Consider the following 16,470-nt stretch of genomic DNA (forward strand, 5'->3'; position numbering starts at 1 on the left):
CATGTTACAGTTGGATATGTTGCAAAAGAGTATTGTCACCCATACAACCATGATTTTGACCCTAGTAAAAAGTTAAATTTTCATTATATTTTATTTTTCCGATTGATAACCATACTTACATATCATGTGTATGTTAAACCAGATAGACAGAAATATTTAGCTTGGATTGTCTTGAAAGAATAATTAGTTTTTATTACACTGAGATCAGCAGTCATAGAGAAGTTAATGCTTTTAAACACACTACTTATATTTGTTGATTTTAAGGTCAGAATACTTACACCAAAGAGAAGGAGACATACTGCTAAGGAATTATACGACATTTTATTGTTTGGTATTCACACTGAGTCAAACTACACCAGTACATACAACTTGAGAATAATTTATTTTCACTATCAACATAACAAGACATATTTTAGTTAATATTCTGTAGAGGTTAGTAGTTGTGCTACATACACAATCACAGCACTAGTACTTTATAGAGTTTTCACGGCGCCCAACTAGACCACATTTTACATTATAGATATTGGCATTTTAGGAAATATACTCTATAGAGTAATTCTGAAAATACTTATAGAAATTTTGATCACCCAACGGTGGTACACCCTTTTGAAATTTTGGTCGCTCATCCTTGGAGCTGTCTGAAAAATAACAGAAGAAAAGGGAAAATTCTGAAAACACTTCAACCCTCTCACCTGCAGATAGGCAGATACAGTAAATCCCGTTAAGAAATTCTTAAGGTTCTTAAAAATTTAGACTAATTGATTGTTTCATGTATTTGTTTTCTCTATGTATTATTTTATGTTTATCGTGCCTACCACCCATGGCCTTATGCCGTCGGTAGGCATGTAACAAATTGATAAATAAATAAATAAAATAGGGAAATTTTATTAAAAGGGAGAAATTCTAAATATTTATAGGTCCAGTGCGAATTATTTAAACATGCAGGAAATTCTTATAAGTGAGGTTTTCTTAAGAGGATGTGTAGTACTGAACACACGAAACCATAAAAATTTTTAAGTGAAGTGTGATTTCATTTGAAGTTTAGGACAGAATAGTTGAGGTGTGTTGTGGATGTTGGCAGACTGCACCGACCAAGGAGGAGCTGGGATACGCGGACGTGGTGTACGTGGACGAGCTGGGCGACACCCCGGTGGTCGTGTTCCGCTTGGAGGGCAAGGAGTCTCGCGTCGCCACCATCGTCATTCGAGGCTCCACCGACAACTACATGGACGACATTGAGCGGGCGATAGACGACGGTGTCAACACTTTCAAGGGCCTCACGAAGGTATATGCGTGTTTGCTTTAAATTTATTTAACTCCCAGAATTCAATGTAAATTCGGCCTGAGTGGCTCCCCGATTTTTTGCTTCCAGTTTGGGTTCATTTTAAATACCCGACCCAAAACTGAAATTGAAATCTTCTGTTTCAGTTCGGGGCATTTTTTGTAATATTCTGTAACTTCTTACTTTTCAATCTGTAATGTTAATGAAATGTTTATCCTGTGGGAAAGGTAAACAAACACATTCTTTCAACGTCACCAACGTCTCGTGATATAGTAATGCATGAAAAGTGTATGTCGTAGATTATCTGTCTCAATCAATTTGGGGAGGGCGAGAGAGAGAGAACCAAAATGTGTGACCATAATTTTCATATTGTATTTGTTAAAGTATAACATATTTACTGTATTTACCCAAATAATTTTTCATAAAATGGGTGTTGGGAAAGCATGGTGTGCAGCTTATTTAGAATCTGACAATGCCGTATGGCAACGCTGCACATCACAAGTTCTGTCAATCTCCAAGGTTGACTAAACGACTATTACCGTATTGGTCCGAATATAAGGCGACCATTTTTACATAAACGAGAGATGCAAAAATTGGAAGTCGCCTTATTTTTGCACCCAAGACGTAAGAACCGCAAACATTAGTTCCAAGCTGAAAGCTACAGTAGAAACATTGTTTAACAAAACGTTCACGATTTTTTATATTAACTAAAACTTTGTTACCTCACACGGGGAAAAATGATAAATCCACCAATTATTGCAGTAATTCACAATTGTTTGAAGTTGAAAATTAAAATATTTGTTCTTGAGTAAAAACGTGAATGTTGAAGCATCTCAAAATGGCAACCTTTTATTTCACAATTCATATTTGTACTTTGTGTACAATCGCGTGTTAACATTTACGGTAATTTAACTTCAGATTTGTAACGGAAATATTTGTACTAAAATATCAGTTATTTTCAGAACGATTGTTTACATTTACAAACATTTAGGATGTAATGTTTGGAAATTCACGGCTGCCAACTGTCTTTCCACAATATTTCTTTGTTGTAAAACGAACATTGCCGAACACGCACGAAGACGCCATATTAACATGAATTTGGTACGTTGCTTCAAAAGCTATTTTAATAATCCACTCTTTATTTATGTAAAAACCTTTCATAATTATAATAGATTATTCTTTCAAATTCATAGAACAGACTCTCTCTGTCAGAGAGTAATATGGACAAAAATATACGCGGTCACGTAACCGAAGTTATTCATGGCCGTATGCTTCATCATGTCAGCTAGCCACTTAATTTGTTCCGGCAAGATGCATTCTTTGTTTGCTTTTTTTTACGTTAAACACACTACTAAATAGTAATACACCTTGTTCTGTGGTAATACGTAGCTTAAGTCAAACGGAAAGTTAAATGCTGTATTTTAAGAGTGATTAATAGCCATTGTAAAAATTTTAAATTCGTAGATACAGTAAACTGTGAAAAATGAACAATCACACATCGGTGGAACGGCGGTGAACGAGCTCTAGACAAATAAACAGCTCTGAAGATGACAATTATGCAGCTTCATTAGAGTAAACATACGAAAAAATTTCTAGTGTAATATTTAAAAATGTAAATATTTTCTAATTGGTTTCTTTTGACTTTTAGGGTAGGCCATTCAAACTTATTTTAAATAAGTAATGTGATAAATATAAATTAATTGTTATACATAAATGCAAAAACGATTTATCAACACAAAATGTCTAATGAATTTTCACATTAATTTCTACCAAAAATTATTTTTACATTTGTTTGGCCTCCTGAAACTCCAGGTCGCCTTATATTCGGGGTCGCCTTATATTCGGGCCAATACGGTACTTAATGAACAACGGACATCTTTCTTCTGGTTGGTGTGTGTTTCTGAGAAGAAAAAAAATTTGCAATTATTACCGCCTGATTGCGATTGGGTCAGAATTTGTTACATGTGCTGTTTCAAAATTTTTTCCAATTTATTTAATTACAGTACAACCCTGTTATAACATTCTCCAAGGGACCAACATAAAAAAATGTTATAAGCAGGAAATCATCTTCACTTTGTAAAAATTACGCGTGGATCGATTAGATTAAAAAGTATAGGTAAAACGACACAAAATACAGGAGTAATACACTAAGTACAGCAATAGAGTGGAAAATTGGTTAATTTTATTTATAGATAATACCTAATAATATGCTAAAAAAAAAATGTTTTGTACGATACAGTTCAGAGTCGAAACAGAAATATTCAACTCTTTTGCAATCGCAACACGCGTTTTGTTGGGGTTCCTGTCCACTTGGTTAATAAACTGAATTTTTTCAGCTACAGAATATGATTTTCGCTTATATTTATCGGCCATCATAGCCGTACAAAAACCTGAATAAAATTTCAATATGGCGTATTTTAATTAAATACGACCGTGACTACAATAAATAAGTAAAAAATAATAATAATTACGGTAAAGGTTAACCACAAACAAAAGTCGTGAATACATCCATAGAACAGTTAACCATTTCAAGGTGTTAAACCTTTGAAACAAAAACCAGCACCATAGACTACAGTAGCACTGTTTCCGACCATGTATCAGTGCACAAACTATGCATCATAAGTATAAAGGAACAAGTCATAGACTAACAAGCGCGAACAGGACGCCATATTGATAGTCGATCCGGTGCAAGTTGTGGAGTGCGTGTGTACCACGTCTATGGTGAACTACACAAATGTAAACATCTGATGTTTGTTTATGCGTGCTGTATTTTCTAGCTATGGTTTCGCTCTAAATTATGACTTTGAAGGAAGGGATACTGAAAATTGTGGCAGTTATCAAAGCAAATTTGAACGTTAAAGGCGGGAATGTAGAAATTTTAATATTGTTACAGGCGGGAAATTAAAGCATTGTGATAAATGGAGAAATGACGGGACCATGAAATTATGGTGTTATAGGCGGGAAAATGTTAAAAACGGGAATGTTATAACCGGGTTGTACTGTATAACCTTTCTAACATTGCATTGATTTCAGTCATTCTTGGCTGAGTTGTTAATGGTGCTTCACTGCAGTAAACCAAACAGTTGCTGTCGGTAGCCATTTTACATTCAAGAAGCTTTACATGCACACTTACTCCACAATAAAATAAACAACATATTACAGTGAAACCTCTATTTAACAAATCTCAAGGGACCAAAATTTGTTGTGTTTGTTGTAAAGGGGTTTGTTAAATGGAGGTTTCGCACAATATATTTCTAGTCATCATAAAGCTTCACATAAATGGCTAGAACTGTCTTTCTGACTGTTTAATAAGATATGAGGAATTAAACATGAAAAAGTACATAGAATACACTTGTTTAATGGCCAACCATTTGATGCTTGGAAATTATCAATTCCCATCCCCAGTGCTTCCTAACATGCCTTTGTTGATGTCCATTAACCAGTCAAAAAGTATCTTGTCCAAATCATCATTTTTACATACTTTCACACGTTTCGATTTGTCCCTACCAGAGAAGCGTTTTCGATCTGTTCCCGGTTGGATAATATGGTCGAAAGTGTAGACGCCGGGATGTCGAAACGTTTAACTGTATCACTTTCTTTCCACCTTCATCAACTGCATTTAAAATTTCTAATTTTATTTTAACGTCAATCTGTCGCCACTTTTTAGGATTAGAATTCATTTTACAATAGTAACGTGTTGATTTCCGTAACTACGTGTGGAAATAAATAAACAACAGTGAAAACTGAAAAAATGGAAATTGTACTACACCATAGTTAAAAATATTTGCGTGTGCGCATCTTTAACCATAGAAACAAAAAATATACTAGCTGTTCGTCTTGCCAGAGAGATGGTACGAGAGGTTTCCGCCACTAGCGCTAAATGTACCCGCCATTTTGAACAAAGTATGGCATGTATACACGACGTGTGTTATCCATGATGCTTTGTTTGTTTATTGCCTTCCGCGATGGTGCTTATTATTTTAAGGTTATACGCACATATTTTTAAGCAGTGAATGCAAAAAAATTAGTGGATGTCTTGTAGGAGATGTTTATTTTTGTGTGTTTTTCAAAAGCGGCAGTTCGTTGTAAAGGGAATTTCACTATTTCGGAACAAATAAAATTCGGTATTTAGAGGTTAAAACAGCATTGATCTTATGGCGGTTCAGCGGGACCAAAATTTTATTTCGTTGCATGGGGTTTTTCGTTAAATAGAATATTCGTTAATGGAGGTTTTACTGTATATTTATATAGCAAAACCGCTGTTGAATTATGCTGATTATAAGGAACTCTGAAAGAATGATTTGTACAAATAATATGTTGGTATTTATGAAGTTTTTACAAATAAGATAGATCCTGGAAGCAAAATGATACCATCCTTACTGAATAATTAGCAGTTATTTTATGCTAGTGCACTACGGCAGTTAGGCTTTTGCAAGTACTATTTATTTTATTCAAATCAATTTTTGAAATGAATTTCACAAATTCGCTAATATTAATATTTTTCCGACCAAATTTTAACATTCGGTGAAACTTATTCTTCCCCCCCCCCCTCCCCCCCTCCACGCACACTTCATGGCGTTTCCAAGAAATTTGATCCAAAATACATTAAAATGACGAGATAAATGGTATACAGAGAACCATAATAAAGACGTTTGAAATGAAGGGGGGGGGGGGGGGACATGATGTTAAGTTTGAACCTTTTTATGTTTACGTGAACATTATTAGTAATAATTTAAAACCGTAATCAAATTTTATTTGTTAAACATAAAATCGTTTGAATAATGTTGCAGAAAATAAGTCAAAATTTTTAATAAATCATCTTAGCCTCATACATGTTACTTTTTTTTGTGCAATAAATTTTCTTGTGAATTGAGTCCCATAAGTTGGAGGTCTATCTAATTGTAATAAATAATTTTTTTTTTTAATTTTTTTTTTGAAATGTTGAATTCAATATCAGAGTATTCACAAGTATTGAATATCATATTTTTCACAAATAATGAATTTTTTTTTCGAATTCACGTGGACCCCCTAATGGTAGTACTGCAATTTATTTGTCTGTACTAATGTTTTAAAATACCTGACCAATTTTTTGTACTGGTAATTCAAAGTATCACATTCATGTATTAACTATCCTACGTAAAATTTGTTCATAAGTGTGGGGGAAATTCAAACAAAAGAGCAAAATTTGCGTCTACTGCCTACTTGTATTGGTGATTAACAACAAAATGATTGTCACTATTAAAATCTTACTATCCCCCAAGAACGTTAGATGTTCAATGGAGGTGAACTGCTTGCAGGACGGCAGGTTCGTTCCTGGAGCTGGGGCCACGGAGATCGAGCTGTCGCGGCAGGTAGCTTCGTACGGAGAGACATGTCCCGGCCTCGAGCAGTACGCCATCAAGAAGTTTGCAACTGCCCTGGAGACCTTCCCCAAGACGCTGGCAGAGAACTCTGGCGTGAAGGGAGCGGAAGTGGTGTCGAAACTGCTGGCGGCCCACGAGGAAGGCAGCAAGACCATGGGTTTCGACGTTGAGGTGAGGTTCCAGGTGTCCAGTTGCATCTGTAACTGATATGTAACTAGGACCTGCAACTTAGTTTGATTCAGTGACATTGCATAATAGTCATTTGTCTATCTTGTGAAATGAAAAGGAGGTAAGTGTGATTTCATCAAGGTATTAAATATTATATCTTCGAACACTCTGAAACTGAAGTTTTAAAATCAGATAGTTAATCAATACTAAAAAAGAAGGGGATAGCCTACGCATAAATTCTCTAAAAGTGTCATCTTTAAACAGTTATGTTATGAAATACATATATTAACCATCTGACAATTAATTTTGTCAATTTATTCAGGAAAAAAGTTTGCAATAATCACATAACATGTTTTAATGGTAAGATTTTAGCATGCTCAGAAATTATGCGAGTGAAGACTCTGGTTATTAGCTAGTCATTTAATATAGTTAGTTCATTGAACGTAAATTTGTATGATTTAGTACCAAAATGTATGATGTACTAAATAGATTGGGGAAAGAGGTGTTTTCTTTTAGATTGCAACTCTTATTAGTGACTAGTTTTGAGTATTTTTACATTACACCATTGGTAGAATTTTTCAAATGCACATTTACTTGCTGATTTATTTTTTATTGTTCCCCGTAGTTAGATATGCGTATTAAAAATGTGAGATTCCCGTTCAGAAATGTAGGGAACACACAGTTTGTGTACAGTGGAACCCCTGAATTTCACTTTCCAAGGGGAAAACTGAAAATGGTGTTACCGTATTGGCCCGAATATAAGGCGACCCCGAATATAAGGCGACCTGCAGTTTCAGGAGGCCAAACAAATGTAAAAATAATTTTTGGTAGAAATTAATGTGAAAATTCATTAGACATACATTTTGTGTTGATAAATTGTTTTTGCATTTATGTATAACAATTAATTTATATTTATCACATTACTTATTTAAAATAAGTTTGAATGGCCTACCCTAAAAGTCAAAAGAAAACAATTAGAAAATATTTACATTTTTAAGTATTACACTAGAAATTTTTTCGTATGTTTACTCTAATGAAGCTGCATAATTGTCATCTTCAGAGCTGTTTATTTGTCTAGGGCTCGTTCCCCGCCGTTCCACCGATGTGTGATTGTTCATTTTTCACAATTTTTACAATGGCTATTAATCCCTCTTAAAATACAGCATTTAACTTTCCGTTTGACTTAAGCTACATATTACCACAGAACAAGGCGTATTACTATTTAGTAGTGTGTTAAACGTAAAAAAAGCAAACAAAGAATGTATCTTGCCGGAACAAAACAAGTGGCTAGCTGACATGATGAAGCATACGGCCAAGAATAACTTCGGTTACGTGACCGCGTATATTTGTCCATATTACTCTCTGACAGAGAGAGTCTGTTCTATGAATTTGAAAGAATAATCTATTATAATTATGAAAGGTTTTTACATAAATAAAGAGTGGATTATTAAAATAGCTTTTGAAGCAACGTACCAAATTCCTGTTAATATGGCGTCTTCGTGCGTGTTCGGCAATGTTCGTTTTACAACAAAAAAATATTGTGGAAAGACAGTTGGCAGCCGTGAATTTCCAAACATTACATCCGAAATGTTTGTAAACGTAAACAATCGTTCTGAAAATAACTGTGATATTTTAGTACAAATATTTCCGTTAAAAATCTGAAGATAAATTACCGTAAATGTTAACACGCGATTGTACACAAAGTACAAATATGAATTGTGAAATAAAAGGTTGCCATTTTGAGATGCTTCAACATTCACGTTTTTACTCAAGAACAAATATTTTAATTTTCAACTTCAAACAATTGTCAATTACTGCAATATTAGGTGGATTTATCATTTTTCCCCGTGTGAGGTAACAAAGTTTTAGTTAATATAAAAAATTGTGAACGTTTTGTTAAACAATGTTTCTACTGTAGCTTTCAGCTTGGAACTAATGTTTGCGGTTCTGACGTCTTGGGTGCGAAAATAAGGCGACTTCCAATTTTTGCATCTCTCGTTTATGTAAAAATGGTCGCCTTATATTCGGACCAATACGGTATTCGGGGGAAAGTGTAATTGAGGGGAAAGTAAAATTTTACTAAAAACTTCATGAAGTTATGTATAATTCTTCAAGTCAACACTTGCTGTAATAAATTTTTACAACAATAACTATAGGTATTATTTTTGTTTGCAATTAACTAGGGATGGACGGGAAAGACATTTTACCATCGGGACGGGATCCGAGCGGGATAGAGCTATAAAAGTCGGGATCGGGATCGGGAATTCAAACTTAGCGAAAAAATCTTTTGTAAATTTACATTAATTCACATTCTGAATTCTTAGTGTATGGTTCTTTGTTTAATTTTTAATGCAGCTAAATTCACACATTTACCAGCACTAAAATTTAAGTTAGTATTAGTGTATAAAACGGGGACACAAAAAATTCTCTGAAGCTGAAAACAAACATTTAAAATATTTAAATTATGAATTACAAGGCTATTTTAAATTTTCATGGAGGAACACTAGTTCTTCTACATGTTCACTAGTCAGTCTTTCACGTTTGCTAGTAACTACATTACCAGCACTCGAAAAAACACGTTCACTAGCAACTTCAGTTGCTGGTATGCCAAGGTACTTCAAAACAACCGTTTTAAGTGTCGCAAATCGTGTCACATTGTTTCTCCACCACAAACATGGATCTTGAGATATATGCACCACAGGTTCATTTAAGTAGACATCTAAATGTTGTTTGAATAGATTTGCAGAAGTTTCAGATGTGTTTTGTGTTTGTGAAGCCAGCAAACTAAATTCTTCCCAAATAGAATCAGGAGTTTCTGATGGAGATTCTTTGGGAGCTGAAACAGTACAAATCAAACAAATGAATACACCTAGTAATAATAATAGGGCCTACTTCTTCCTATGACCTATAGTAACATTGAATTACAGTGTTGGCTTACACTTAGGATTCTTGCAATCAGTCGAAGAGAGTGTATGACACTCTTGTGCAAGGAAATGGACTGCAGCATTCCTCTCGTGTTTCTCAAGCAGAATATGCTTGAAACGAGGATCCAGAATCATTGCCGACAGGTATGGTTGCTTCTGTTTGTAGGCAGGAAATCTTGCTTTCAATGCTAGAAGTAGATTATTTCCAAAAGTCTTTCCAATTCCATGTTCAGTGATTGAGCAATGTTTCTCCAATTTGCTTGTAATTAAATAAATTACAGGAATCACAATTGAACTTGTGGGCGTTCTTTCACCACACACCTCAACTGTGGCCTGATACAAAGGTTTCAAAATTTTAACATAAGCATCTACTAATTTCCACTGTGAAATGCTGAGGTTGTCATGTTTGCCTTCAGATGCTAAATCTATTGAAAGTGCTTCTTTAATAGTCAGCAGTCGTTCCATCATCAAATATTCCGAATTCCAACGAGTTTCACAGTCCTGAATCACCTGTAGTTCTGCCATCCCCAATTGTTTTTGAATCTTGTGTAGTCTTTCTGTTGCTGTTGTGCTGTGTTTGTAGTATCCAACAACAGATCTACATATTTTTACTAACGTTTGCATTTCAGTAGAGCTTTTTTTGGCATCAGATAGTACTAACTGTAAAGTGTGGGCAAAACATGAAAGGTGGCTGACTTCTTTAAAAACAAGCAGTGATCCAGCACACTTCATGTTCTTAGCATTGTCTGTAACAAGAAATACAGGAATGGTGTTGCATGCATCAGTCAGGTTCCATTTCTTAATGCAGTCTGCCAGTTTTTCAGAAATTGCATAACCAGTGTGATCCCCTTCAAAATGGTATGAGCCTAAACAATGTGTTTTGAGACTGAAATCTTGATGCATGTAATGCATAGTCAAAGAAAGAAAAGCATGATTACTTCTAGATGACCACATATCTGCTGTGAAAGCAAGAGAGGCACAACTAGACACAGCAGTACTGATTTCAGTACTCAGATTCTTGACTGTGTTCTCATACAATTCTGGAATCACCCTCCTGCTGAATGTCTTACTTGATGGCAAACTGTACAGTGGTTGAGCCAGTTTCAAAACATTTTTCAGGCCATTCTCTTCCACAAGGCTGTATGGATGAAATCCAGTTGCCAACCACTTACCAATTTCTGTGGTCAAGGCCTTTTGTTTAGGATGGTCATTACTCCATTTGGCAAAATCTGCAAGCTTAGGCTGATTTACTTGAGAATCTAGTTTTTTTGATTTAGAGATTTTACTGGTTGATTCTTTCAGAGCTGAATATTTTTCCTGCAAAATTTTTAGCTCAGATTTGGCCTTAGGGTGCTGAAATAAATGTCTGTGCATGCCTGTGGTTGAACCATATTCTGTTTTTATGACAGACGGGCATAAAGAGTATTGTACCTTATTGCCTGTTGGTAGTTTCTTAAAGTAATTCCAAACTGGCGCTGAAGATAGCCCTACTTCACCATCACTTGTACTGGGAACACACTGCATATTTATTTCGTAGTGTGAGGTTAGTTTATGGCGGAACCCGCTACATATTTATTTTGTAGGTTATGACAACAATTGAACATCTGCATTTAGCCTTCGTCGCACGCCAGAAGGTATCGTCGTTACACCGAAGCTTCTTTCAACAGTTGCAAGCCTGATACGGCTGATAGATAAACGTGTATTTGGATCGATAATGGGCATTTTAATTCTTTTTGCGCTGTACATTTACTTCCGTATAATAAAGAAGTATTAATGTGATAAAAAAACTCCGTTTGAAATGAAAACCTTACTTTTAACGGCATCTGACGCAAATACAATATGTTATTATTTGTTTCGTACACATGACCAGCAGGTTAGCAAAGATGGCTGCTTGATGAAAAATAACGAAACGGCTCGTTTGTTCATTAAACCGTTATTATTGTTTCAATATGTGATGCAATTCACTTAACTATGAAGAGACTAAGCAGTAAATAAAATTACTTTCATTTATTTCACTGATAAATAAGACCGTAATCATACGCACAGGATAATCGGAAGTTGTAGGCCTAACCTAGCCACAAAAACGGGAATCATATTTTATAATTTTCTGTTTCCGAAATGTATAAGTTTTCTGAATACAAACAAAACATAAGACAAGTAAATTATGGGGTCCACAACGTAATTAGCAATTGTGTAGGTAAGTTTATTATTTAAACCGTGTCAACATATTTTTGTAAGGCAACAAAACTGATGAAAAATGTGCATTGGTGCTATCCTAAAACATTTTTGTTTGGTGTTTAGGTTGGACTTATCCAACAAAATAATTAGTTCTGGCGTCACGTTAGTGACGAAGAGAATTTCGTTTCATTTTTTTATTTGCATTAACCTCAAAGCGAAAGATAAACACTGTGAAATGTAAGTTTCAGTTGTTATTTGTTACCTATATAATTTTCCCGACGGTACTAAAGAGTTGTTTTCCCGAGGTTCGGGAAAGTGTTTTTTCCCGAACTTCTTCCCGATTTTCGGGATCCCGTCCACCCCTACAATTAACTTGAGTAGTTAATGGCAATCTCAAAACTTAAGTAAAAATATGTTCTAGGCCTAACATTTAACTACTTGACCGGTCTCATTGGCATTAAATATGTCCTTAGGGTGATGACCCTTCAACACATCTGGCAAAGTGTTTTTCCAGTGTTCAACTGTTTCCAGATCAACACTTTTGCTTTCACCTCAATCCGTATGGTACACAACATTATATCTCTTTTTGAACCGATCAATCCAACCATTTGAGGGGGTAAACTCAATACCTAAGCAATCCGCAATCTGCATTGCTTTCTCGCGAATCAACCTGCTGTCCACTGGAATTTTTGCTGCCCGTGTAGCATCAAACCACTCCTTAACTTGGTATTTGGACACCTTCACAGTTTTGATTTTTTTTTTTTGCCATTGGTCCACTTTGTTCTGCGGCATTTTCGATGGATGTTCGATTACGAACAATTGTGTTTAATGTAGACACGGGAATATCCAATGCCTTGGCTAAGGTCACACGCGATCCAACGTGGTTGTCAAACTGCCTCAAAATATTATTTTTTCCTCATCTGTAAAAGCGTTTCTTTCACGACCACTCACCATTGCACGAAAATTGCGAAAATTTAATCACGTGAATAAATTATCTGTAGAACGTGTCAATAAAGCACAAAAATTTACGTCAAGGTAAACATAAATAAAGCCCAGAATCATTGATACCAAACCACCACTAACACTGCGGTTCGCAGTAGTGTTGCCAACATTTGCCAAGGAGCGAGAAACTGTTCATGTGCTACACGGATGTGTTCCTTTCACTACATGGAACGATCTGAAGAACGAAAAAAATTTTGTAACAATAAAAGCACCTGAATGGCCATTTGCGACGTAATGCACAACATGCATGTACGTAACGGAACGATACTCTGTTCGAGGAATCGATAGAATCGAAATGGAATATGTATTCTTACTACAGTTGCGGTTGGCAACACGTAACAAGCGCTTTATTCGATGACAACGGTGTATATCACGGGAAGGCATTTGATTTTACCGTGTGATTAGCAGGAATGTAATGTATTGTAAACATAGGACAAATGGCGGGACCTGCAAAAAAAAGTTTAATCACATTTCCTACTGAATTGCATTGTACGTGCTTCACAATTACTAAGTTTATTATTCCAGTTTTGTATTATTGATTTTTCATGAATGTTTTGTCATTTCCCTATACCAAACATTAACTGCTACCATTTTTCAAGCTTTAAAATAATGCTCGAGTCAAGTACAAAAAAAAACTAGACTCCTATTTTTGAATAGTCATGCAGTTGCAGTAAACCTGTGAGTTTTCTCAGGGTACATAATTTTCCTCCAGCAACTCTTTCAACCAATGCTTCATTCTCATCTCATCTCATCACTTTGCATCGCCCTAAAGCCGTCCGCCTAGTCGAGTGTGTTGCTTGCTGGTGCTTCCGGCCTGGTATCACCTCTAAGCGCGACTCTGTGGACAGGCGCACAGTCGTCACGTAGTGCACGGGGCAACCATGATGTTTGAGCGGTTATCTCAACAATTTTCTGCGGAGAAATTAAGATGAAAGTGTAGTTAGTGTAAGTCCCGTTAGTGCTTTCAAGATTCCCTTTCAGGTGTCTCATACCTAAAAATAAATCCGTTAACATTTGTTTCAGCTATTTTAAAATTTAAAGATATACGGAAATGGTGCAACTCGTCTGCCCTCGGGGTATTCTTAAATGCTGTTTGTTAACGTTGTTTTCGAGCAACGTGTTTTCTTGTGAAGCTGCACACAGTTGTTGTCGAGACGGTGGGCATGGCTTGCAGGCGGACGCAGCTGTCATCAAGGACGTGGTCCCGGCCGGTATACTCGACCTGTACGTGACCAAGCTGTGGGCGCTCAAGTACGCCACCAACGCCGCCTGCACCATCCTCAAGGTGGACCAGATCATCATGGCCAAGCGTGCCGGCGGCCCCAAGGCCCAGGCGCCCAAGGCACAGGACGACGACTAGGCCACCGTCCTCTCCCGTGCTTGTGCTGCTAGCTTTATCTGCACTAATGTTTCGCTACTAAGAGATCACTAAATGTGCTACGTTGTTGTGTGTTCCGAGGACGTTCCAGTCGGCCACAATATTGAACTCACATTGTAACATGATAATGTTGTGTAATTGGTGCACCATCTCAAGTGCTGTTAATATTGTATTAATATGATCAAAATTAAAATGGTAATAATTAGAGCTTTGTTTCTGTTCATGATGATAAGGAAAATTATTTGTACTTTTTTACTGTTGTTTCTTAAATACAATTACAGTAGAACCCTGTTATAATGAATCTGAAGGGAGCAGTTTATATGTTCACTATAGAGGGGAAACTTTATATCTGGGAAAACTTTTATATTGGCAATACATACTCAAAAGCATAATCTTAACTACACATAGGCCTAAGCCAAGAAAAGAACGAATGGAAATACTCAAAGCAACAGTTTTATGAGCAAATGCAGATATTATTTTTAATACACTACACATGTACAAACTTTCTCTTAATGGTTCTTCGACATCGGCGTATTTTCCCTTTTTCAGGCGTTTAATACTCTGTGACGTATTCGCAGCTTGAGAAAGAAGATTGTTCAGCTTGTTTAATGTTGTATTTAATGTGGATGTTGCAATTCCCAGTTCCTTTGATATTAACACGTGCGGGACAGTGGGGTTGGAGTCTACCTTTTTAATAATGTCCAGTTTATCTCGCACAGATAATGCCTTACGTTTTTTAACGCGTTTTTCACCCTTTTTTATGTACGTATTTCTTATTGAAGCACATTTGCAGCTTAATAACACGAAATTCTTTTTACCGTCAAAAGTAAATAAACGAAAAATAACGAGTCTGGCGCATGAAAGATCACTACGTATCACTTAGTATCGCAGTTGTTAAAGCTGGAACGAAAATTTCTTACTTTCTATGGAAAAATTTTGTCCACAGAGTTCTATCTAGTGGTAGTCTTACGAACCTTACTCGATCAAAATGTCCGAAACGTGAACGATAAAAATGAGACGTAAAAATATTGAATTTGCTGCTATAATGTACATACTTATTTGTGTGGCGGTAATTTATGTTCAATTTTGATAACTTATTAAATGTACACGCGTTCGCCCATTCTTTAACTATGCAGGGAGAACTATTTTTATTTTCACCAAACTGAGCACCATTTCTGGCTACACGTAGCCTACCGAGGCCACTCGATTACGACTTGTTTATATTATGAACAGTGGACAATCGAGTAGCATATTGCGGAGAAAAACGTTAATGTGATCCAGAATAGACGTTTTGTGAAAATACTTTTAATTATATGAAAATATTTGAGATAAATGTGCATTATGTCGGCAAAATTTGTTCGTGGTACACGGGAAAACGTATCAACATTGACAAAAGTTGTGCGCTATATCCAATAAATTAATACATAACCTCACATCATTTTGCCGGGACCGAGACGGAAATTCACAATAAACGGGAATTCATTATAGGCGGGTTCACTATAAACGGGTTCTACTGTATTCATTTATGAATATTATTGTTGAAAAATTATATTTTTATTATATTTCTATAATTTAAAATACATATAAGATGATTCCCCATTTCCATTCCAATTTTCTTTGTGAATGAGATTATGCAAAATCAAACAGAAGACATACCTAAAGAATAAAACTTACATACAGTTTATTACATAAAATGAGCATAATGAACCCTAAATACTAGAGACCCCGAAAAATGGTGAAGCGCGAAATTCACGAAATAACGCGAAAATTTGATAATTTAAACGAATTTTGCGACTTTCCTATGATTTCGACATAGTCGCGAAATTCACGCTTTTTCGCACAAAATAATGTCATGTCGCAAGTTCTATTTATTTACGCCATCATAAACATAGGCGTGAAATAAACATAGACTGAAAGACTAGTGCCGTGATATTATCTTCGTTTTGACACGTTACTGAAATCCACATATTTTTATTACTCTGTTTACAAGCAGTAAATATTGCCATCGCAAATGAAAACAAAATATAACAAATGTCAACAATCAATATGTGCGCACTACCAACATAACAAAATTGACTCCACAGTTTTCGTGTTTTGAATAATGGTCGTTTCTGCCGCAAGGCACAATGGTGTCGATTTTTCTAACCTAATTTAATCGCATCGAGCTAAGATGGC

General features: G+C 35.8%; 1 protein-coding gene across 1 annotated transcript in view; it reads left to right on the forward strand.

Moving 5' to 3' along the window:
• The window catches only part of LOC134541640 (T-complex protein 1 subunit theta), a 40,713-nt gene extending 26,213 nt beyond the window's left edge, over positions 1–14,500 (forward strand). Inside the window, exons 7-9 of the mRNA XM_063385216.1 lie at positions 1,082–1,285; positions 6,580–6,816; positions 14,092–14,500. Of these exons, the coding sequence (XP_063241286.1) occupies positions 1,082–1,285; positions 6,580–6,816; positions 14,092–14,277 (627 nt within the window). The 3' untranslated portion in view covers positions 14,278–14,500. The remainder of the gene's footprint in view (positions 1–1,081; positions 1,286–6,579; positions 6,817–14,091) is intronic.
• Positions 14,501–16,470: the final 1,970 nt, after the last annotated feature.

The sequence above is a fragment of the Bacillus rossius genome (genome assembly GCF_032445375.1).
Source record: "Bacillus rossius redtenbacheri isolate Brsri chromosome 4 unlocalized genomic scaffold, Brsri_v3 Brsri_v3_scf4_1, whole genome shotgun sequence".
In the NCBI taxonomy this organism is placed as follows: domain Eukaryota; kingdom Metazoa; phylum Arthropoda; class Insecta; order Phasmatodea; family Bacillidae; genus Bacillus; species Bacillus rossius.